A 24,292-nucleotide genomic window follows, 5' to 3' on the forward strand; every position below is an offset into this window, starting at 1 on the left:
TACGCAGGACCATGGTTGGAGGGGAGGGAGGGAAAGGAAGGGAGGAAAAATGGTAACACAGCGACCTATTGTGGTGGAATAGGCTAGTGCTAGTCAGTCATTAATGTTTTGTTTTTTTTTCTTCTATAGGCAGCATTATCATAACAGGCTACACAACGCCTGTAGCATGGTTGCAACATTGTTGGGCACTATACTGTATATCCACATTGAATACAAGCCATCGTCGGATATGATCAATATGCCTTTCTGGTATTTTTTGCATTGAACTATTTAGCAATACAAGCCCTACTTTGCATAAATGATCATGTTAGCTGGCTATCAGGAAGGAAACAGAAACCCAAAAATGGCATTAGGCCTTCAAATTTGACAAGTCCAAATCATTTTTTTAACCTTTATTTAACCAGGCAAGTCTGTTAAGAACAAATTCTTATTTTCAATGACGGCCTAGGAACAGTGGGTTATCTGCCTGCTCAGGGACAGTACCTTGTCAGCTCGGGGTTTTGAACTTGCAACCTTCTGGTTCCTAGTCCAATGCTCTAACCACTAGGCTACCCTGCCGCCCCATGACCTAAGTCTTTGTGAAAACACGATGTCAATATGTTCACGGCTATCCAATGGACATCTATTCTTCCACTCGTCATTTTCGTGCTTCAGCGCAAAGCACTCAAGTGAACCATCTACAGCTGTTAAGATGTCTAGGTTTCTTGAACAGCTCAGGTCCCTAAAGAGAGTCTGGGTTGCAAAGTGAGGACAAATCGACCTTCAGGTGGGGGTTTCCCGTCGCCAAAATAGCCCTGGAGACCTAGAAAATAGACTTCATCATAGGCCTACCATTTGGCTTTGGTAATTGATGGGATATGTGGCTTCCATGGAGGTCTTGGCAGGTAAGCCCCATGGAGTTGTATCTTACCTAATGGCAACAGAGCAGAAATCTGCATACAAAGGCATTTTTAAAGAGTTGGATGATATCTAATGAGACCTACCATATAAATGACATAAAACACGTGTTGCAGTTGTTTGATGGAATAAGGCATCTGGATTTATTTATTGTACTCTGCTTAACCCCGTGTCCTGAGAATAATTGCACAAAATGTACAATTGTATGCATTGCCTTCATATCTTCATTAGTGCTTTGAAAGCTTTCAGAAATTTGCAGGTCTTCAAGAAGGGTTTGTTGGTCTTGGTTGTTTTCGGGGGCTTGGGGGTGGTCTTGATCAGGAACCCAGGCTTTCCTATTTTCAGCTTCTTTGAGGTTAGTTGAAAAATCCTAGAAAGAAATCACAGTTCTTAGAGAGGACTGCCCAAATTGTCCCTAACAGGATAGATCTTGACTAATGCCACGTTCACGTGCTATATTAGTTATCGAAAATGTCCGAATTCAAACTAGGAAGGTTCCCTTGAACGACCCTCCAATTCAGAATTACAAGTGGGAAACTGAGAAAAGCTGTTGCCGAGTTGTGACGTTTCACCACTGACCTTTTACCGTTTCAACCAAAAGATGACAGCAAATACATTTTTGACAACTACAACCCTGTCAAAATTTATAATTAGGCGACATTTGCCATTTGATAATGTAGCTAGTTTGGCCATATTGTCAATGTTAAGGATGCTAGCTAACGTAATTATGAGCAAAGTCAGCTAGTTTATCAAGCTAGCTAAAATCGTATTGGTTGGATAATTATTCCAACCAAAAAGCACATGAATGAAACAGTCGTATTTCCTAGAAAGTAGGAAGTTCCGACGAGCACGAGAGCGTGGCATAAGCACTCAACTGACCACAATAAGGGGTTGTGTTTGTAGCTTTTAGTGTCATAGAATGTAAATTACGTTTTAGGGTTAAGGATGGGATGAAATTCCCTTCTATAGGACACAATTCAGATGTACACTCATCAATAATGTTTTTTTCTTTCGTTTTTAAAGGAGACCGATCTCCTGCTGTAGTAGGAAGTAGAGGCTAGGGAGAGAGGTAGGTGGATGAAGACTGAGAGGAAGAACACGGACAGACGTCGAGTAGTGACTAGAACCCGACGAAACCGTGGCATGGTCCAGTCGAGTTTTAGCACTCGACATGCCTCCGACAGTAATATATTTCAATAGAATTCATTGACTGTTGGACTCACCTCTGGCGGAGTAGCGCTGCCTCATTCTTCTCCATGGCCAGAGCATGCTCAGCAGCAGAGGCTCTCCGCTAAAGACAATAAACGAATTACAGTACTACTTGAAAGTATGTGATCCCCTTGTGCAATTACAGATATATTGTAGTTTTTACATTAAAATCTTAATTGAATCAGAATCAGTCTTTTTGATCTGACATAACAGGTTAATATTTACCAATACCATATGTTGGTGAAGAAGAAATCATGCGTGTAGTAGAATGTTTTGTTTTTAAAGGAATTATTGCAGGTTCAAAAATAATTGAACACCAAGTTGCATTGGTTAAATCAGTAAGTATGTTGAATAAGGTGGGTACATAATTGGGTACCAAATGAACCAATAAAAGGAGAGATCGTTAGGACAGAGTTTGGGTGGGACTATGATAATAGAAATAAGAAACCTGGTCAGTTTGGTGTTACCCATCCAGGTGAATGCAAAGCACACCATGCCAAGAGGAAAGGAGATCTCAGAGGACATCAGGACGAGGGTAGTGAGAGCACATCAGTCTGGGAGAAGGCTATAAAATCCTCTTTAAAAGATTTGAGCTCAGTCCACTGTGAGGCATTTATAAATGGACAGCATTTAACATGACAGCAAGTCGGCCTAGAAGTGGACGCCCTTCCAAAATATCCCCAAGAGCCACAAGAACAATAATAAATCAGGTAAAAGCAAACCGAAACATAACATCTAGAGATTTGCAGACCTCCCTTGCTGCATCTCCGGTAACTGCAAGCTTCAATAATAAGAACACTGAATCCAAATGCCATTCATGGGGGGGTTTCTAGGAAGAAGCCTCCGCTGTCAAAAAATAACCAAACTGCCCATCTTAAATTTGACAGAGACCACCTGTACAAATCTGAATGTTTCTGGAAGTCCATTCTCTGGATCGATTAATAAAAAAATTGCCCTTTTTGGCCACAATCATCACCTCTATGTTTGGCAAAAAACCCAACACTGCCCACCACCAAAATAACCTTATCCCAACAGTCAAGCATGGTGCTGGGATTGTTAAGATCTGGGGCTGCTTTTCCTCATCTGGATCCGGATGACTCCACATCATCAAGGGAACCATGGATTCTGAGGTATACCAGGAGATTCTTGAACAGAGCATCAGGCCATCAGTCAAGGAGCTGAAGCTGGGTCGAAAATGTGGCTTCAAACAAGACAACGACCCGAAGTACTCAAGCAAATCTACCAAAGAATGGCTCACGAGAAAGAACATTTGTGTTTTGGATTGGCCAAGTCAAAGTCCTGACCTAAATCCAATCGAGATGCTGTGGCAGGACCTGAAACAGGAAGTTCATGCCAGACACCCCTCAAACCTCACTCAATTGGCTGAGTTCTGTAAGGGGGAGTGGGAAAAAATCCCTCAAAACAGATGTCAGAAACTGATTACTGGATATAGGAGACGTTTACTATCGCTGCTAATGGAGGTGCCACAAGCGATTGACTGAAGGAGTTCATGTATTTTGCACACATCAAATCTGAGTTTCTGTTAAATAAACCTCTTGTTAAATAAACAATGAAAATATATCATCATTTTTTGGTTTCTGTAACTTACGTGGAATGTTTTTCTTATGAATTGGGGTTTAGATAAGGATTTTATATGTTGATTTTATAGCAAAATAATGAACAGTCCTGTAGGGTTCACATACATTCAAGCAACACTGTATATCTTAGTGTACAGCAAGACACAGAGTAACTAGCAAAACGTAGCTAATAACACCTTAGTGCAACTACAGTAGCTAACTTTAAAGTGAATGTTCTACTTACAGATATGGTCTGGATTTTCTCTTGTAGCGTGTCAATCTGAAGAGAGAACAAAAATTGCGTTAGAAATGTGTGCAAAGACATCCTATCACGTGACCCAATACGAGTGTTGATACTGGGGCTTATGGTTTGGTTTAAGTACTTCGTAGTTTAGCTTACTATTGAGCGGTTATGGATCAGTATTTGGCAGGCTGTCTTAGGCTTACTTACATGTTGCTTTTCCTCATGTTTGCCTTGAATCAGGGCTTTGGTCCTGTGAAAAGACAAACACCAATGTGCATGTCATGTGAATGAGAACAAATCCTAATATGATCAAACTAATATCAAAATCCACTTACAGCTCGTTTAGAGTCTGTCTATACATCTTCTCAGTGCTGTGGAGTTTTTGATGTAGAGCGACATTCTTCTCTTCAAGCTGACAATTTTTGTCTGTTGCAAAGTAAACAGATATACATGTAAAGTAAAGAACATATCAATACAGAACAAAGTGATTCTGGCTGGTGAGACATATGTTGTGTGTTTGTAACATAGCCTACCCTGAAGACCCCTGTTCACCTCCTCCAGTGTGGTGTTGATCTGTAGAAGATTCTGCATTTTTAAGTGCTAGAGCAAACAACTGATCCATTGTAAAATATTATAGTATTTACAGTTTTGGGGTAAACTGAAAAGAGGGTCCTTTCTGTAATCACACCCATTCTTTTCATCTACTTATTTCAGTAACTTAACCAAATGTCTCCTAGCTTACACAAGACTATACATTAACTTACTAAGGTTGCATTCTTCATCACAGTGACCTCGATCTCAATGTTTTCCTCACTCTTGATATCTGTAACTAAGATGGGTATTTGATCAACAGATTAATGCACATTTAGTTGCAGATAACCCTGCATGGTTCTACCCTCGAACAATCCTGACAAGTAAGCTTAGTAGGTCGATAAACAGTTTGCAAACTTTCTACACTCAGATCAAACTGTGTGATTTACTCACCGGTAGATTGGGTGTCGGTGGCACTAGGGATCCTGGCATCCCCACTGTGATTCTCTTTAAGTGGTTCCATCGGTCCCCACTGTTGGGAGCCATAACATAAACCCCATTAAGATAGCTCTTTATCATCATACCAAACCAGTGAGTTTGATTGAGCAGTAATGGACTTACAACAGCTTTCAGTTTCTGTATGCGTTCAGCACGCTCCTGGAGCTGGAGATGAAATGCCTCCATTTCTCCAGCTCTGATGTCCCATTGTTTCTTCATATCCTTGGGATAAAAGAGATGGGCTCAATGTTAACTGTGTGATAAACATCTGACCATGACAATTAAACAAATTGATGAATGGACTATACTTTGACCGTGAGTTAATAGTTCAAATACATTTTCACCGGTAGACCGGTAGTTTTTTGACTTTGCACCTATACAACTCCATACATTTCCAGAAACTAAACATTAGTCAATGTCAGTCCATTAGACCTGATGACACATTGGTCATACACTGTAGAGGGCAGGGAAACTAGTTAAAGGGGTTGAGGAATAATAGTTCTCTGACTGCTTACCTCCAGCTCCTGACTATCCTCCTGAGAGGACTGCAGGCATGCCCGCAACCTTTTCACTGGCGCGTCATAGTCCTTCAACTAAAGCCAACCAGATTTAGAACATAAGTTACAATTATCATGGAAAAGTATGTTATTCAAGTCCAGAATGTCCCAGGTCTGACTTATCTTCTGAAACGTACCAGTGTCTCCATTTCAGACAATTTAATCATTATGTCACATTTCTTTTTCGATAGCTGGGCGAGTTTCACGTTTAGCTGTGTCTCAGTCACTGGCGATACAGATGGGAATATGAAATTAGTCTTGGTTCAGGCATGACTAAGGAGCTAAATCTACGGTATAAAATGTAAGTACAAAAGCTTTCTTCTCCTCATCTGAGCTACTTAATGAAAGGTAGGAAAACTCACATAGACGTAGCCTGCTTTTGATCTATGAGAAACAAAGACAAGGCAATGAGAACAACGTTCAAACATGGACTACATCATACATCATTAGAAGATCAATCAAACTGCAAAATGAGCCTTTCCCTCAATTCCTTTCATTTCAGTAGGTAATTGAAGTGTATGAAAATGGTTGTAACATGGTAATAATACAAAAAGTTTACCGCAAGGACGGTCCTCCATAGTAATATCACACCAAGAACAATCAGGGCAGCAGGGAGAGTGAGCTGCCATCCCACTCCAGGATGGGTTGCTCCAAACCATTCCTCTTCTAGAGAGAAGAGAAACTGGACAAACAAACAAACAAATGTCACATTACCATTTATTATGGAATTCACATCAGATGGAATGGACTGTCAATGAGGTAGAAAGGTAGATTACCATAAAGGATCTCTGTGGGTACTATTTACCAGTGGTGTAAAGTACCTTAATAAAGTACAAATCTCACCAAAAACTACTCAAGTAGTACTTTTACTTTTAGCTGCACCAACATGTTCAACTGACAACCGAGGTCAGCCTGCAGGCTAGATAGTGAGATGTGCCAAATTAAGCCTCCCCAAAACACTGCACTAACCTGTTGGGCCAAATGTGAACCACCTTATGGGACTCCCGGGCACGGCCGGTAATGACACAGCCTGGTATCGAACCCCAGGCTGTAGTGATGCTTAGATCGCTGTGCCAATGGGGAGGCCCTAAATAATGTACTTTTCATTTCATACATCTTCCCTGACACCCAAAAGTACTTGTTACATTTTGAATGCTTAGCAGGACATTCACGCACTTATCAAGAGAACAGCCCTGGTCATCCTTACAGCCTCTGATGGCGGACTCACAAAACACACACACTTTGTTTGTAAAAGTGTGGGAGTGTGCTCCTGGCTATCCGTAAATTAAAACAACAAGAACATTGTGCCTTCTGGTTTTGTTAATACATGGAATTTGAAATTATTTATAGGCTACATTTACTTTTTATACTTCAGTAGTGTAACGACCCTGGGTTTTCATCGGAAATCGACGATGCCACTCGAACATGTTTTTGCGGCAGTAGATAGCGCGCCGGACCGCGGGCTCGAATGTCGAGGGTTCGAGACTTGCTCCTGCCTGTTTCATTACATTGGTGTCAGAAGTGATCGGACCTTGCATACACGACAGTGCGTGTGCTTGGCCGGTGAGCGCGTTCCTGTAAGACCTAGAGTCCCAAGCTAGCGAGAGGACGCGCTCTTTGAAAGGAGGGAGTAGTGTAACAACCCTGGGTTTATAAGCGCGGAAATCGATTCTGCCGCTCGAGCATGCTTTTGCTGCACAGTCGATAGCGCGCCGGACCTCGGGCTCGAAGACCTGCTCCCTGCCGTTTCATTACAGTATATTTAAAACCAAATACCTTTAGACTTTTATTTAAGTCGTATTTTACTGGGTGATTTTCACTTTTACTTGATTTTCTATTAAGGTATCTTAACTTTTATGTAGGACAATTGGGTACTTTTTCCACCACTGCTATTTAACTACTCTTTCAACCAAAGCCATTTCATATTTGCATTAAGCTCCATAGACTACACCAGCCACAAGCCCTTCACACTTCTACCATTATTAGCCTACTTCAATACTACAAACATTATGTTCAGGAAATGTCCTTGTCTAGTTTTGTACTCAGGCCTACATCCTTTAGTCCTCCAAGAAAAAGCGCGAAGAAAATGGTAAATTGGCCAATCACTCCTTGTTCGGGCATCGTCATGGCGGGCCAAGGAGCACCAAACTCCGGTACACCTACTTCTTGATACACATCCATATCGATGACTGAACCAAAACACACAAGACTCTATTTTTTAACTGCATGCTTTGTGACATCATAATAGAGACATTGTCAAGCCGCACCCCTTGGTTACTGTTGCGAGGTCCGACATGGGTTTTTTCTTCCAGCAAAGCGCATTTCCGTATTGAAATGGGTGGAAGGCCTACGGGTCAAAATTATCTCAAACTGTGTTGACACAGATGATAAAATTAAACCCATTGTCAAGGAATGTTAGGCTCTTGATTGACAAGCTGACCCACCAACTATTGTATCATAGGCCTAATTATCACAATTCTTTAGCCAGCAGCTGAAGGTTCTGATTACAAAAATAACAAATAAAGGCAAAGTTTAGGGTCTAAAAAACTTTATTATTTAGTCATTTACTCATATTCAAAACCATAAGAGAATCATAACACTAGCCTAATTTCTAAAACATCAGGGAATAGGCTTACAGAATATAAAGTAGCCTATCTAAGATATTTTGGTTTAGCTCTTCAACAGTTGATCTTAGACAGTAGCCTAATCCCACATCCCAAATTTAATTTAGTTTAGTTAGTTAGTTTTAGTTTGGAAACACTCAATTCATTAAAAAAAATACAATTATTTATTTTTAAAGAAATTGTCATCGCCTATACACAACCCTCCCATGCAAATGAATAACAGGTAGGTCTAAATATGTTTATTCTTAACTGCATACACATGTATTTCCAACAACCAACTCAGTAACATAAGCCTACAAGTGCTCAACAAATGCTCAACATAAAATCTTGAGTGGTATGAACACACATCAGATAGGAATCAAATGTATAGGCCTAACAATACGTTAGGGACCAGACACCAGAGCATCTGTATTTAAACCTGCCTTCTTTAACAGGCAATTAACTTCAGTTTTTATGTTAAACCCAATGGATGCCTTTATGGATTTAAGTCAAACACTTATTATACTGAGTGACGAAGCAGACTCAGTGAGTCTCCGTCTGTCACGTCCTGACCTAAGTTCCTTTTTTATGTCTCTGTTTTAGTGTGGTCGGGGTGTGAGTTGGAGTGGGCATTCTTTGTTTTTGTTCTAGGTTTTGTATTTCTATGTTTGGCCTGGTATGGTTCCCAATCAGAGGCAGCTGTCGATCATTGTCTCTGATTGAGAACCATACTTAGTGGGAAAACAGGCTACCTATGTTTTGTGGGTAGTTGTTTTCTGTTTTTTGTGTCTGCACCAGACAGAACTGTTTCGGTTTCGTTCATTCTCTTTGTTGTTTTATAATTCAGTGTTCAGTTCAAAATAAAAAGATGAACACTTACCACGCTGCACCTGGGTCCTCACCTTCTTCCACCAACGACAGCCGTTACACCATCGTTACTAAAGCACGTTGTTGAATTTCACTTATATTGTTGGCTCTCCTTCTTATTTCCCTATAGGATATATATTTAGTCATTCGTTTCCCCAAAGTAGGCTTATACATCTGGTTTTAATCAAATAAATTGGCCATTATCATGAGTATTTACCCTGCACAAATCTAATGTGTTGGGGAAATGTTGTTCTCGTTCTTCTCGTACTTGAGTGAAACATTTAAATACGTTAATTTACCCGTATATAATCCTCCAAGATAAGTTTACACCCGCAACCCTAACGAGAAAGAGCATTTGTTCTGCATTTCCCTTTCTTTGTAGGCTAATTTGCGTGTCTCGCTGAATGGACATCTATTCGTCCACTCTTGTCCTACTCGTGCTTCTGCTCAAAGCATTCAAGTGAACCATCTACGGCTTTGAAAATGTCCAGATGTTTTGGTTTCTTGGACAGCTCAGGTCCCTAAAGAGAGTCTGGGTTGCAAAGTGAGGACAAATCGACCTTCGCGTGGGGTTTTCCCGTCGCCAAAATAGCCCTGGAGACCTAGAAAATAGACTTCATCATAAGCCTACCATTTGGCTTTGGTAATTGATGGGATATGTGGCTTCCATGGAGGTCTTGGCAGGTAAGCCCCATGGAGTTGTATCTTACCTAATGGCAACAGAGCAGAAATCTGCATACAAAGGCATTTTTAAAGAGTTGGATGATATCTAATGAGACCTACCATATAAATGACATAAAACACGTGTCCAATTTAGCTTGGTTGATTTTAAAGAAGACTTCTTGCAGTTGTTTGATGGAATAAGGCATCTGGATTTATTTATTGTACTCTGCCTCACCCCGTGTCCTGGGAATAATTGTACCAAATGTACAATTGTATGCATTGCCTTCATATCTTGAGTAGTGCTTTGAAAGCTTTCAGAACTTTGCAGGTCTTCAAGAAGGGTTTTTTGGTCTTGGTTGTTTTTGGGGGCTTGGGGATGGTCTTGATCAGGAACCCAGGTTTTCCTATTTTCAGCTTCTTAGAGGTTAATTGAAAAATCCTAGAAAGGAATCACAGTTCTTAGAGAGGACTGCCCAAATTGTCCCTAACAGGATAGATCTTGACTAATGCCACGTTCACGTGCTATAATAGTTATCGAAAATTCCGAATTCAAACTAGGAAGGTTCCCTTGAACGGCCCTCCAAATCAGAATTACAAGTGGGAAACTGAGAAAAGCTGTTGCCGAGTTGTGAAGTTTCACCTCTGACCTTTTACCGTTTCAACCAAAAGATGACAGCAAATACATTTTTGACAACTACAACCCTGTCAAAATTTATAATTAGGCGACATTTGCCATTTGATAATGTAGCTAGTTTGGCCATATTGTCAATGTTAAGGATGCTAGCTAACGTAATTATGAGCAACGTCAGCTAGTTTATCAAGCTAGCTAAAATCGTATTGGTTGGATAATTATTCCAACCAAAAAGCACATGAATGAAACAGTCGTGTTTCCTAGAAAGTAGGAAGTTCCGACGAGCACGTGAGCGTGGCATAAGCACTCAACTGACCACAATAAGGGGTTGTGTTTGTAGCGTTTAGTGTCATAGAATGTAAATTACGTTTTAGGGTTAAGGATGGGATGAAATTCCTTTCTATAGGACATAATTCAGATGTACACTCATCAATAATGTTTTTTTTTCTTTCGTTTTTAAAGGAGACCGATCTCCTGCTGTAGTAGGAAGTAGAGGCTAGGGAGAGAGGTAGGTGGATGAAGACAGAGAGGAAGAACACGGACAGACGCCGAGTAGTGACTAGAACCCGACGAAACCGTGGCATGGTCCAGTCGAGTTTTAGCACTCGACATGCCTCCGACAGTAATATATTTCAATAGAATTCATTGACTGTTGGACTCACCTCTGGCGGAGTAGCGCTGCCTCATTCTTCTCCATGGCCAGAGCATGCTCAGCAGCAGAGGCTCCCCGCTAAAGACAATAAACGAATTACAGTACTACTTGAAAGTATGTGATCCTCTTGTGCAATTACAGATATATTGTAGTTTTTACATTAAAATCTTAATTGAATCAGAATCAGTCTTTTTGATCTGACATAACAGGTTAATATTTACCAATACCATATGTTGGTGAAGAAGAAATCATGCGTGTAGTAGAATGTTTTGTTTTTAAAGGAATTATTGCAGGTTCAAAAATAATTGAACACCAAGTTGCATTGGTTAAATCAGTAAGTATGTCGAATAAGGTGGGTACATAATTGGGTACCAAATGAACCAATAAAAGGAGAGATCGTTAGGACAGAGTTTGGGTGGGACTATGATAATAGAGATAAGAAACCTGGTCAGTTTGGTGTTACCCATCCAGGTGAATACAAAGCACACCATGCCAAGAGGAAAGGAGATCTCAGAGGACATCAGGACGAGGGTAGTGAGAGCACATCAGTCTGGGAGAAGGCTATAAAATCCTCTTTAAAAGATTTGAGCTCAGTCCACTGTGAGGCATTTATAAATGGAGAGCATTTAACATGACAGCAAGTCGGCCTAGAAGTGGGCGCCCTTCCAAAATATCCCCAAGAGCCACAAGAACAATAATAAATCAGGTAAAAGCAAACCCAAACATAACATCTAGAGATTTGCAGACCTCCCTTGTTGCATCTCCGGTAACTGTGCAAGCTTCAATAATAAAAACACTGAATCCAAATGCCATTCATGGGGGGGTTTCTAGGAAGAAGCCTCTGCTGTCAAAAAATAACCAAACTGCCCGTCTTAAATTTGACAGAGACCACCTGTACAAACCTGAATGTTTCTGGAAGTCCATTCTCTGGATCGATTAATAAAAAAATTGCCCTTTTTGGCCACAATCATCACCTCCATGTTTGGCAAAAACCCAACACTGCCCACCACCAAAATAACCTTATCCCAACAGTCAAGCATGGTGCTGGGATTGTTAAGATCTGGGGCTGCTTTTCCTCATCTGGATCCGGATTACTCCACATCATCAAGGGAACCATGGATTCTGAGGTATACCAGGAGATTCTTGAACAGAGCATCAGGCCATCAGTCAAGGAGCTGAAGCTGGGTCGAAAATGTGGCTTCAAACAAGACAACGACCCAAAGTACTCAAGCAAATCTACCAAAGAATGGCTCACGAGAAAGAACATTTGTGTTTTGGATTGGCCAAGTCCAAGTCCTGACCTAAATCCAATCGAGATGCTGTGGCAGGACCTGAAACAGGAAGTTCATGCCAGACACCCCTCAAACCTCACTCAATTGGCTGAGTTCTGTAAGGGGGAGTGGGAAAAAATCCCTCAAAACAGATGTCAGAAACTGATTACTGGATATAGGAGACGTTTACTATCGCTGCTAATGGAGGTGCCACAAGCGATTGACTGAAGGAGTTCATGTATTTTGCACACATCAAATCTGAGTTTCTGTTAAATAAACCTCTTGTTAAATAAACAATGAAAATATATCATCATTTTTTGGTTTCTGTAACTTACGTGGAATGTTTTTCTTATGAATTGGGGTTTGGATAAGGATTTTATATGTTGATTTTATAGCAAAATAATGAACAGTCCTGTAGGGTTCACATACATTCAAGCAACACTGTATATCTTAGTGTACAGCAAGACACAGAGTAACTAGCAAAACGTAGCTAATAACACCTTAGTGCAACTACAGTAGCTAACTTTAAAGTGAATGTTCTACTTACAGATATGGTCTGGATTTTCTCTTGTAGCGTTTCAATCTGAAGAGAGAACAAACATTGCGTTAGAAATGTGTGCAAAGACATCCTATCACGTGACCCAATACGAGTGTTGATACTGGGGCTTATGGTTTGGTTTAAGTACTTCGTAGTTTAGCTTACTATTGAGCGGTTATGGATCAGTATTTGGCAGGCTGTCTTAGGCTTACTTACATGTTGCTTTTCCTCATGTTTGCCTTGAATCAGGGCTTTGGTCCTGTGAAAAGACAAACACCAATGTGCATGTCATGTGAATGAGAACAAATCCTAATATGATCAAACTAATATCAAAATCCACTTACAGCTCGTTTAGAGTCTGTCTATACATCTTCTCAGTGCTGTGGAGTTTTTGATGTAGAGCGACATTCTTCTCTTCAAGCTGACAATTTTTGTCTGTTGCAAAGTAAACAGATATACATGTAAAGTAAAGAACATATCAATACAGAACAAAGTGATTCTGGCTGGTGAGACATATGTTGTGTGTTTGTAACATAGCCTACCCCGAAGACCCCTGTTCACCTCCTCCAGTGTGGTGTTGATCTGTAGAAGATTCTGCATTTTTAAGTGCTAGAGCAAACAACTGATCCATTGTAAAATATTATAGTATTTACAGTTTTGGGGTAAACTGAAAAGAGGGTCCTTTCTGTAATCACACCCATTCTTTTCATCTACTTATTTCAGTAACTTAACCAAATGTCTCCTAGCTTACACAAGACTATACATTAACTTACTAAGGTTGCATTCTTCATCACAGTGACCTCGATCTCAATGTTTTCCTCACTCTTGATATCTGTAACTAAGATGGGTATTTGATCAACAGATTAATGCACATTTAGTTGTAGATAACCCTGCATGGTTCTACCCTCGAACAATCCTGACAAGTAAACTTAGTAGGTCGATAAACAGTTTGCAAACTTTCTACACGCAGATCAAACTGTGTGATTTACTCACCGGTAGATTGGGTGTCGGTGGCACTAGGGATCCTGGCATCCCCACTGTGATTCTCTTTAAGTGGTTCCATCGGTCCCCACTGTTGGGAGCCATAACATAAACCCCATTAAGATAGCTCTTTATCATCATACCAAACCAGTGAGTTTGATTGAGCAGTAATGGACTTACAACAGCTTTCAGTTTCTGTATGCGTTCAGCACGCTCCTGGAGCTGGAGATGAAATGCCTCCATTTCTCCAGCTCTGATGTTCCATTGTTTCTTCATATCCTTGGGATAAAAGAGATGGGCTCAATGTTAACTGTGTGATAAACATCTGACCATGACAATTAAACAAATTGATGAATGGACTATACTTTGACCGTGAGTTAATAGTTCAAATACATTTTCACCGGTAGACCGGTAGTTTTTTGACTTTGCACCTATACAACTCCATACATTTCCAGAAACTAAACATTAGTCAATGTCAGTCCATTAGACCTGATGACACATTGGTCATACACTGTAGAGGGCAGGGAAACTAGTTAAAGGGGTTGAGGAATAATAGTTCTCTGACTGCTTACCTCCAGCTCCTGACTATCCTCCTGAGAGGACTGCAGGCATGCCCGCAACCTTTTCACTGGCGCGTCATAGTCCTTCAACTAAAGCCAACCAGATTTAGAACATAAGTTACAATTATCATGGAAAAGTATGTTATTCAAGTCCAGAATGTCCCAGGTCTGACTTATCTTCTGAAACGTACCAGTGTCTCCATTTCAGACAATTTAATCATTATGTCGCATTTCTTTTTCGATAGCTGGGCGAGTTTCACGTTTAGCTGTGTCTCAGTCACTGGCGATACAGATGGGAATATGAAATTAGTCTTGGTTCAGGCATGACTAAGGAGCTAAATCTACGGTATAAAATGTAAGTACAAAAGCTTTCTTCTCCTCATCTGAGCTACTTAATGAAAGGTAGGAAAACTCACATAGACGTAGCCTGCTTTTGATCTATGAGAAACAGAGACAAGGCAATGAGAACAACGTTCAAACATGGACTACATCATACATCATTAGAAGATCAATCAAACTGCAAAATGAGCCTTTCCCTCAATTCCTTTCATTTCCATAGGTAATTGAAGTGTATGAAAATGGTTGTAACATGGTAATAATACAAAAAGTTTACCGCAAGGACGGTCCTCCATAGTAATATCACACCAAGAACAATCAGGGCAGCAGGGAGAGTGAGCTGCCATCCCACTCCAGGATGGGTTGCTCCAAACCATTCCTCTTCTAGAGAGAAGAGAAACTGGACAAACAAACAAACAAATGTCACATTACCATTTATTATGGAATTCACATCAGATGGAATGGACTGTCAATGAGGTAGAAAGGTAGATTACCATAAAGGATCTCTGTGGGTACTATTTACCAGTGGTGTAAAGTACCTTAATAAAGTACAAATCTCACCAAAAACTACTCAAGTAGTACTTTTACTTTTAGCTGCACCAACATGTTCAACTGACAACCGAGGTCAGCCTGCAGGCTAGATAGCGAGATGTGCCAAATTAAGCCTCCCCAAAACACTGCACTAACCTGTTGGGCCAAATGTGAACCACCTTATGGGACTCCCGGGCACGGCCGGTAATGACACAGCCTGGTATCGAACCCCAGGCTGTAGTGATGCTTAGATCGCTGTGCCAATGGGGAGGCCCTAAATAATGTACTTTTCATTTCATACATCTTCCCTGACACCCAAAAGTACTTGTTACATTTTGAATGCTTAGCAGGACATTCACGCACTTATCAAGAGAACAGCCCTGGTCATCCTTACAGCCTCTGATGGCGGACTCACAAAACACACACACTTTGTTTGTAAAAGTGTGGGAGTGTGCTCCTGGCTATCCGTAAATTAAAACAACAAGAACATTGTGCCTTCTGGTTTTGTTAATACATGGAATTTGAAATTATTTATAGGCTACATTTACTTTTTATACTTCAGTAGTGTAACGACCCTGGGTTTTCATCGGAAATCGACGATGCCACTCGAACATGTTTTTGCGGCAGTAGATAGCGCGCCGGACCGCGGGCTCGAATGTCGAGGGTTCGAGACTTGCTCCTGCCTGTTTCATTACATTGGTGTCAGAAGTGATCGGACCTTGCATACACGACAGTGCGTGTGCTTGGCCGGTGAGCGCGTTCCTGTAAGACCTAGAGTCCCAAGCTAGCGAGAGGACGCGCTCTTTGAAAGGTAGGAGTAGTGTAACAACCCTGGGTTTATAAGCGCGGAAATCGATTCTGCCGCTCGAGCATGCTTTTGCTGCACAGTCGATAGCGCGCCGGACCTCGGGCTCGAAGACCTGCTCCCTGCCGTTTCATTACAGTATATTTAAAACCAAATACCTTTAGACTTTTATTTAAGTCGTATTTTACTGGGTGATTTTCACTTTTACTTGATTTTCTATTAAGGTATCTTAACTTTTATGTAGGACAATTGGGTACTTTTTCCACCACTGCTATTTAACTACTCTTTCAACCAAAGCCATTTCATATTTGCATTAAGCTCCATAGACTACACCAGCCACAAGCCCTTCACACTTCTACCATTATTAGCCTACTTCAATACTACAAGCAGGCACACATTATGTTCAGGAAATGTCCTTGTCTAGTTTTGTACTCAGGCCTACATCCTTTAGTCCTCCAAGAAAAAGCTCGAAGAAAATGTTAAGGTGAGTGAATGAGGACCCAAAAGCGAATTAACTTAAACAGAGCTTCTTTAATAACCAAACATAGGTAGGCTCAGATAGACCGGCAGATTCCGACAGGACAGGACAAGGTTACAGCAAACATGACGATAGTCTGGTTCAGGCATGAAACACAACAAACAAGAATCCGACAAAGACAGGAGCAGAAACAGAGAGAGATATAGGGACCTAATCAGAGGGAAAAAGGGAACAGGTGGGAAAAGGGGTGGATGAGGTAGTCAGAGGAGACAAGGAACAGCTGGGGGAAAGCGGGGGAGAAAAGGTAACCTAATACGACCAGCAGAGGGAGACAGGGTGAAAGGAAAGGACAGAAAGACACAACATGACAATACATGACAGTACCCCCCCACTCACCGAGCGCCTCCTGGCGCACTCGAGGAGGAAACCTGGCGGCAACGGAGGAAATCCTCGATCAGCGCACGGTCCAGCACGTCCCGAGAGGGAACCCAACTCCTCTCCTCAGGACCGTACCCCTCCCAATCTACGAGGTACTGGTGACCACGGCCCCGAGGACGCATGTCCAAAACCTTATCCCAACAGTCAAGCATGGTGCTGGGATTCTTAAGATCTGGGGCTGCTTTTCCTCATCTGGATCCGGATTACTCCACATCATCAAGGGAACCATGGATTCTGAGGTATACCAGGAGATTCTTGAACAGAGCATCAGGCCATCAGTCAAGGAGCTGAAGCTGGGTCGAAAATGTGGCTTCAAACAAGACAACGACCCAAAGTACTCAAGCAAATCTACCAAAGAATGGCTCACGAGAAAGAACATTTGTGTTTTGGATTGGCCAAGTCCAAGTCCTGACCTAAATCCAATCGAGATGCTGTGGCAGGACCTGAAACAGGAAGTTCATGCCAGACACCCCTCAAACCTCACTCAATTGGCTGAGTTCTGTAAGGGGGAGTGGGAAAAAATCCCTCAAAACAGATGTCAGAAACTGATTACTGGATATAGGAGACGTTTACTATCGCTGCTAATGGAGGTGCCACAAGCGATTGACTGAAGGAGTTCATGTATTTTGCACACATCAAATCTGAGTTTCTGTTAAATAAACCTCTTGTTAAATAAACAATGAAAATATATCATCATTTTTTGGTTTCTGTAACTTACGTGGAATGTTTTTCTTATGAATTGGGGTTTGGATAAGGATTTTATATGTTGATTTTATAGCAAAATAATGAACAGTCCTGTAGGGTTCACATACATTCAAGCAACACTGTATATCTTAGTGTACAGCAAGACACAGAGTAACTAGCAAAACGTAGCTAATAACACCTTAGTGCAACTACAGTAGCTAACTTTAAAGTGAATGTTCTACTTACAGATATGGTCTGGATTTTCTCTTGTAGCGTTTCAATCTGAAGAGAGAACAAAAATTGCGTTAGAAATGTGTGCAAAGACATCCTATCACGTGACCCAATACGAGTGTTGATACTGGGGCTTATGGTTTGGTTTAAGTACTTCGTAGTTTAGCTTACTATTGAGCGGTTATGGATCAGTATTTGGCAGGCTGTCTTAGGCTTACTTACATGTTGCTTTTCCTCATGTTTGCCTTGAATCAGGGCTTTGGTCCTGTGAAAAGACAAACACCAATGTGCATGTCATGTGAATGAGAACAAATCCTAATATGATCAAACTAATATCAAAATCCACTTACAGCTCGTTTAGAGTCTGTCTATACATCTTCTCAGTGCTGTGGAGTTTTTGATGTAGAGCGACATTCTTCTCTTCAAGCTGACAATTTTTGTCTGTTGCAAAGTAAACAGATATACATGTAAAGTAAAGAACATATCAATACAGAACAAAGTGATTCTGGCTGGTGAGACATATGTTGTGTGTTTGTAACATAGCCTACCCCGAAGACCCCTGTTCACCTCCTCCAGTGTGGTGTTGATCTGTAGAAGATTCTGCATTTTTAAGTGCTAGAGCAAACAACTGATCCATTGTAAAATATTATAGTATTTACAGTTTTGGGGTAAACTGAAAAGAGGGTCCTTTCTGTAATCACACCCATTCTTTTCATCTACTTATTTCAGTAACTTAACCAAATGTCTCCTAGCTTACACAAGACTATACATTAACTTACTAAGGTTGCATTCTTCATCACAGTGACCTCGATCTCAATGTTTTCCTCACTCTTGATATCTGTAACTAAGATGGGTATTTGATCAACAGATTAATGCACATTTAGTTGTAGATAACCCTGCATGGTTCTACCCTCGAACAATCCTGACAAGTAAGCTTAGTAGGTCGATAAACAGTTTGCAAACTTTCTACACACAGATCAAACTGTGTGATTTACTCACCGGTAGATTGGGTGTCGGTGGCACTAGGGATCCTGGCATCCCCACTGTGATTCTCTTTAAGTGGTTCCATCGGTCCCCACTGTTGGGAGCCATAACATAAACCCCATTAAGATAGCTCTTTATCATCATACCAAACCAGTGAGTTTGATTGAGCAGTAATGGACTTACAACAGCTTTCAGTTTCTGTATGCGTTCAGCACGCTCCTGGAGCTGGAGATGAAATGCCTCCATTTCTCCAGCTCTGATGTTCCATTGTTTCTTCATATCCTTGGGATAAAAGAGATGGGCTCAATGTTAACTGTGTGATAAACATCTGACCATGACAATTAAACAAATTGATGAATGGACTATACTTTGACCGTGAGTTAATAGTTCAAATACATTTTCACCGGTAGACCGGTAGTTTTTTGACTTTGCACCTATACAACTCCATACATTTCCAGAAACTAAACATTAGTCAATGTCAGTCCATTAGACCTGATGACACATTGGTCATACACTGTAGAGGGCAGGGAAACTAGTTAAAGGGGTTGAGGAATAATAGTTCTCTGACTGCTTACCTCCAGCTCCTGACTATCCTCCTGAGAGGACTGCAGGCATGCCCGCAACCTTTTCACTGGCGCGTCATAGTCCTTCAACTAAAGCCAACCAGATTTAGAACATAAGTTACAATTATCATGGAAAAGTATGTTATTCAAGTCCAGAATGTCCCAGGTCTGACTTATCTTCTGAAACGTACCAGTGTCTCCATTTCAGACAATTTAATCATTATGTCGCATTTCTTTTTCGATAGCTGGGCGAGTTTCACGTTTAGCTGTGTCTCAGTCACTGGCGATACAGATGGGAATATGAAATTAGTCTTGGTTCAGGCATGACTAAGGAGCTAAATCTACGGTATAAAATGTAAGTACAAAAGCTTTCTTCTCCTCATCTGAGCTACTTAATGAAAGGTAGGAAAACTCACATAGACGTAGCCTGCTTTTGATCTATGAGAAACAGAGACAAGGCAATGAGAACAACGTTCAAACATGGACTACATCATACATCATTAGAAGATCAATCAAACTGCAAAATGAGCCTTTCCCTCAATTCCTTTCATTTCCATAGGTAATTGAAGTGTATGAAAATGGTTGTAACATGGTAATAATACAAAAAGTTTACCGCAAGGACGGTCCTCCATAGTAATATCACACCAAGAACAATCAGGGCAGCAGGGAGAGTGAGCTGCCATCCCACTCCAGGATGGGTTGCTCCAAACCATTCCTCTTCTAGAGAGAAGAGAAACTGGACAAACAAACAAACAAATGTCACATTACCATTTATTATGGAATTCACATCAGATGGAATGGACTGTCAATGAGGTAGAAAGGTAGATTACCATAAAGGATCTCTGTGGGTACTATTTACCAGTGGTGTAAAGTACCTTAATAAAGTACAAATCTCACCAAAAACTACTCAAGTAGTACTTTTACTTTTAGCTGCACCAACATGTTCAACTGACAACCGAGGTCAGCCTGCAGGCTAGATAGCGAGATGTGCCAAATTAAGCCTCCCCAAAACACTGCACTAACCTGTTGGGCCAAATGTGAACCACCTTATGGGACTCCCGGGCACGGCCGGTAATGACACAGCCTGGTATCGAACCCCAGGCTGTAGTGATGCTTAGATCGCTGTGCCAATGGGGAGGCCCTAAATAATGTACTTTTCATTTCATACATCTTCCCTGACACCCAAAAGTACTTGTTACATTTTGAATGCTTAGCAGGACATTCACGCACTTATCAAGAGAACAGCCCTGGTCATCCTTACAGCCTCTGATGGCGGACTCACAAAACACACACACTTTGTTTGTAAAAGTGTGGGAGTGTGCTCCTGGCTATCCGTAAATTAAAACAACAAGAACATTGTGCCTTCTGGTTTTGTTAATACATGGAATTTGAAATTATTTATAGGCTACATTTACTTTTTATACTTCAGTAGTGTAACGACCCTGGGTTTTCATCGGAAATCGACGATGCCACTCGAACATGTTTTTGTGGCAGTAGATAGCGCGCCGGACCGCGGGCTCGAATGTCGAGGGTTCGAGACTTGCTCCTGCCTGTTTCATTACATTGGTGTCAGAAGTGATCGGACCTTGCATACACGACAGTGCGTGTGCTTGGCCGGTGAGCGCGTTCCTGTAAGACCTAGAGTCCCAAGCTAGCGAGAGGACGCGCTCTTTGAAAGGTAGGAGTAGTGTAACAACCCTGGGTTTATAAGCGCGGAAATCGATTCTGCCGCTCGAGCATGCTTTTGCTGCACAGTCGATAGCGCGCCGGACCTCGGGCTCGAAGACCTGCTCCCTGCCGTTTCATTACAGTATATTTAAAACCAAATACCTTTAGACTTTTATTTAAGTCGTATTTTACTGGGTGATTTTCACTTTTACTTGATTTTCTATTAAGGTATCTTAACTTTTATGTAGGACAATTGGGTACTTTTTCCACCACTGCTATTTAACTACTCTTTCAACCAAAGCCATTTCATATTTGCATTAAGCTCCATAGACTACACCAGCCACAAGCCCTTCACACTTCTACCATTATTAGCCTACTTCAATACTACAAGCAGGCACACATTATGTTCAGGAAATGTCCTTGTCTAGTTTTGTACTCAGGCCTACATCCTTTAGTCCTCCAAGAAAAAGCGCGAAGAAAATGTTAAGGTGAGTGAATGAGGACCCAAAAGCGAATTAACTTAAACAGAGCTTCTTTAATAACCAAACATAGGTAGGCTCAGATAGACCGGCAGATTCCGACAGGACAGGACAAGGTTACAGCAAACATGACGATAGTCTGGTTCAGGCATGAAACACAACAAACAAGAATCCGACAAAGACAGGAGCAGAAACAGAGAGAGATATAGGGACCTAATCAGAGGGAAAAAGGGAACAGGTGGGAAAAGGGGTGGATGAGGTAGTCAGAGGAGACAAGGAACAGCTGGGGGAAAGCGGGGGAGAAAAGGTAACCTAATACGACCAGCAGAGGGAGACAGGGTGAAAGGAAAGGACAGAAAGACACAACATGACAATACATGACAGTACCCCCCCCACTCACCGAGCGCCTCCTGGCGCACTCGAGGAGGAAACCTGGCGGCAACGGAGGAAATCCTCGATCAGCGCACGGTCCAGCACGTCCCGAGAGGGAACCCAACTCCTCTCCTCAGGACCGTACCCCTCCCAATCTACGAGGTACTGGTGACCACGGCCCCGAGGACGCATGTCCAAAATCCTGCGGACCCTGTAGATGGGTGCGCCCTCGACAAGGATGGGGGGGGGGGGGGGAAGACGAGCGGGGGCGCGAAGAACGGGCTTGATACAGGAGACATGGAAGACCGGGTGGACGCGACGAAGGTATCGCGGAAGAAGAAGTCGAACTGCGACAGGATTAATGACCCGAGAAATACGGAACGGACCAATGAACCGCGGGGTCAACTTGCGAGAAGCCGTCTTAAGGGGAAGGTTCTGAGTGGAGAGCCAAACTCTCTGACCGCGACAATATCTAGGACTCTTAGTTCTACGCTTATTAGCAGCCCTCACAGTCTGCGTCCTATAACGGCAAAGTGCAGACCTGACCCTCTTCCAGGTGCGCTCGCAACGTTGGACAAAAGCCTGAGCGGAGGGGACGCTGGACTCGGCGAACTGAGATGAGAACAGCGGAGGCTGGTACCCGAGGCTACTCTGAAAAGGAGATAGCCCGGTCGCAGACGAAGGAAGCGAGTTGTGGGCGTATTCTGCCCAGGGGAGCTGTTCTGACCAAGACGCAGGGTTGCGAAAAGAAAGACTGCGTAAGATGCGACCAATAGTCTGATTGGCCCGTTCTGCTTGACCGTTAGACTGGGGGTGAAAGCCGGAAGAGAGACTGACGGAAGCCCCAATCAAACGGCAAAACTCCCTCCAAAATTGAGACGTGAATTGCGGACCTCTGTCCGAAACGACGTCTGACGGAAGGCCATGAATTCTGAAAACATTCTCGATGATGATTTGTGCCGTCTCTTTAGCAGAAGGAAGCTTAGCAAGGGGAATGAAATGAGCCGCCTTAGAGAACCTATCGACAACCGTAAGAATAACAGTCTTCCCCGCTGACGAAGGCAGTCCGGTGACAAAATCTAAGGCGATGTGAGACCACGGTCGAGAGGGAATGGGAAGCGGCCTGAGACGGCCGGCAGGAGGAGAGTTACCGGACTTAGTCTGCGCGCAGACCGAACAAGCAGCCACGAAACGACGCGTGTCATGCTCCCGGGTGGGCCACCAAAAACGCTGGCGAATGGAAGCAAGCGTACCCCGAACGCCAGGGTGGCCGGCTAACTTGGCAGAGTGAGCCCACTGAAGAACGGCCAGACGAGTAGGAACGGGAACGAAAAGAAGGTTCCTAGGACAAGCGCGCGGCGACGGAGTGTGAGTGAGCGCTTGCTTTACCTGCCTCTCAATTCCCCAGACAGTCAACCCGACAACACGCCCCTCAGGGAGAATCCCCTCGGGGTCAGTGGAGGCTACTGAAGAACTGAAGAGACGAGACAAAGCATCAGGCTTGGTGTTCTTAGAGCCCGGACGATAAGAAATCACGAACTCGAAACGAGCGAAAAACAGCGCCCAACGCGCCTGACGCGCATTAAGTCGTTTGGCAGAACGGATGTACTCAAGGTTCCTATGGTCAGTCCAAACGACAAAAGGAACGGTCGCCCCCTCCAACCACTGTCGCCATTCGCCTAGGGCTAACCGGATGGCGAGCAGTTCGCGGTTTCCCACATCATAGTTACGTTCCGACGGCGACAGGCGATGAGAAAAATACGCGCATGGGTGGACCTTGTCGTCAGAGAGGGAGCGCTGAGAAAGAATGGCTCCCACGCCCACCTCTGACGCGTCAACCTCGACAACGAACTGTCTAGAGACGTCAGGTGTAACAAGGATAGGAGCGGATGTAAAACGATTCTTGAGGAGATCAAAAGCTCCCTGGGCGGAAACGGACCACTTAAAGCACGTCTTGACAGAAGTAAGGGCTGTGAGAGGAGCTGCCACCTGACCGAAATTACGGATGAAACGACGATAGAAGTTCGCGAAGCCGAGAAAGCGCTGCAGCTCGATGCGTGACTTAGGGGCGGGCCAATCAATGACAGCTTGGACCTTAGCGGGATCCATCTTAATGCCTTCAGCGGAAATAACAGAACCGAGAAATGTGACGGAGGAGGCATGAAAAGTGCACTTCTCAGCCTTCACAAAAAGACAATTCTCTAAAAGGCGCTGGAGGACACGTCGAACGTGCTGAACATGAATCTGGAGTGACGGTGAAAAAAATCAGGATATCGTCAAGGTAAACGAAAACAAAGATGTTCAGCATGTCTCTCAGGACATCATTGACTAATGCCTGAAAGACAGCTGGAGCGTTAGCGAGGCCGAAAGGAAGAACCCGGTATTCAAAGTGCCCTAACGGAGTGTTAAACGCCGTCTTCCACTCGTCCCCCTCCCTGATGCGC

The 24,292-nt window shown here is 42.7% G+C and overlaps 3 protein-coding genes across 3 annotated transcripts; all 3 read right to left on the reverse strand.

The window, feature by feature from the left end:
* Nucleotides 1–600: 600 nt before the first annotated feature.
* On the reverse strand, nucleotides 601–7,739 carry LOC118944783. The gene is made up of 13 exons (XM_036965806.1): nucleotides 7,566–7,739; nucleotides 6,073–6,195; nucleotides 5,876–5,897; nucleotides 5,472–5,549; nucleotides 5,080–5,178; nucleotides 4,912–4,990; nucleotides 4,692–4,756; nucleotides 4,461–4,500; nucleotides 4,263–4,353; nucleotides 4,135–4,177; nucleotides 3,928–3,963; nucleotides 2,121–2,188; nucleotides 601–1,267 (listed from the first exon to the last, which is right to left on the reverse strand). Exons 5-13 carry the CDS (start codon nucleotides 5,173–5,175, stop codon nucleotides 1,114–1,116), a joined length of 672 nt encoding a protein of 223 aa, XP_036821701.1. The 5' UTR covers nucleotides 5,176–5,178; nucleotides 5,472–5,549; nucleotides 5,876–5,897; nucleotides 6,073–6,195; nucleotides 7,566–7,739; the 3' UTR covers nucleotides 601–1,113.
* Nucleotides 7,740–11,447: 3,708 nt separating this feature from the next.
* LOC110507640 lies at nucleotides 11,448–16,402 on the reverse strand. Its single transcript, XM_036965274.1, has 11 exons — nucleotides 14,893–16,402; nucleotides 14,696–14,717; nucleotides 14,471–14,559; nucleotides 14,292–14,369; nucleotides 13,900–13,998; nucleotides 13,732–13,810; nucleotides 13,512–13,576; nucleotides 13,281–13,320; nucleotides 13,083–13,173; nucleotides 12,955–12,997; nucleotides 11,448–12,783 (listed from the first exon to the last, which is right to left on the reverse strand). The coding sequence occupies exons 3-11, from the start codon at nucleotides 14,498–14,500 to the stop codon at nucleotides 12,691–12,693; spliced, it is 618 nt and encodes a 205-aa protein (XP_036821169.1). The 5' UTR covers nucleotides 14,501–14,559; nucleotides 14,696–14,717; nucleotides 14,893–16,402; the 3' UTR covers nucleotides 11,448–12,690.
* A 522-nt stretch (nucleotides 16,403–16,924) lies between these two features.
* On the reverse strand, nucleotides 16,925–21,539 carry LOC118944734. Its single transcript, XM_036965317.1, has 11 exons — nucleotides 19,943–21,539; nucleotides 19,746–19,767; nucleotides 19,521–19,609; nucleotides 19,342–19,419; nucleotides 18,950–19,048; nucleotides 18,782–18,860; nucleotides 18,562–18,626; nucleotides 18,331–18,370; nucleotides 18,133–18,223; nucleotides 18,005–18,047; nucleotides 16,925–17,833 (listed from the first exon to the last, which is right to left on the reverse strand). The coding sequence occupies exons 3-11, from the start codon at nucleotides 19,548–19,550 to the stop codon at nucleotides 17,741–17,743; spliced, it is 618 nt and encodes a 205-aa protein (XP_036821212.1). The 5' UTR covers nucleotides 19,551–19,609; nucleotides 19,746–19,767; nucleotides 19,943–21,539; the 3' UTR covers nucleotides 16,925–17,740.
* Nucleotides 21,540–24,292: the final 2,753 nt, after the last annotated feature.

This window comes from Oncorhynchus mykiss, chromosome 27 (assembly GCF_013265735.2).
Source record: "Oncorhynchus mykiss isolate Arlee chromosome 27, USDA_OmykA_1.1, whole genome shotgun sequence".
Classification (NCBI taxonomy): domain Eukaryota; kingdom Metazoa; phylum Chordata; class Actinopteri; order Salmoniformes; family Salmonidae; genus Oncorhynchus; species Oncorhynchus mykiss.

Coding starts and splice junctions, on each gene's coding strand:
- LOC118944783 (XM_036965806.1), bottom strand. CDS start 5,175: ATGAAGAAACAATGGGACATCAGAGCTGGAGAAATGGAGGCATTTCAT. Junction 3,964..4,134: donor AACATGAGGAAAAGCAACAT/GTAAGTAAGCCT, acceptor TTCTCTCTTCAG/ATTGACACGCTACAAGAGAA. Junction 2,189..3,927: donor AGAAAATCCAGACCATATCT/GTAAGTAGAACA, acceptor TATTGTCTTTAG/CGGAGAGCCTCTGCTGCTGA.
- LOC110507640 (XM_036965274.1), bottom strand. CDS start 14,500: ATGATTAAATTGTCTGAAATGGAGACACTG. Junction 14,370..14,470: donor TGTCTGAAATGGAGACACTG/GTACGTTTCAGA, acceptor GGTTGGCTTTAG/TTGAAGGACTATGACGCGCC. Junction 13,174..13,280: donor GGTGAACAGGGGTCTTCGGG/GTAGGCTATGTT, acceptor ACTTTGCAACAG/ACAAAAATTGTCAGCTTGAA.
- LOC118944734 (XM_036965317.1), bottom strand. CDS start 19,550: ATGATTAAATTGTCTGAAATGGAGACACTG. Junction 18,371..18,561: donor TGATGAAGAATGCAACCTTA/GTAAGTTAATGT, acceptor AATCTTCTACAG/ATCAACACCACACTGGAGGA. Junction 18,224..18,330: donor GGTGAACAGGGGTCTTCGGG/GTAGGCTATGTT, acceptor ACTTTGCAACAG/ACAAAAATTGTCAGCTTGAA.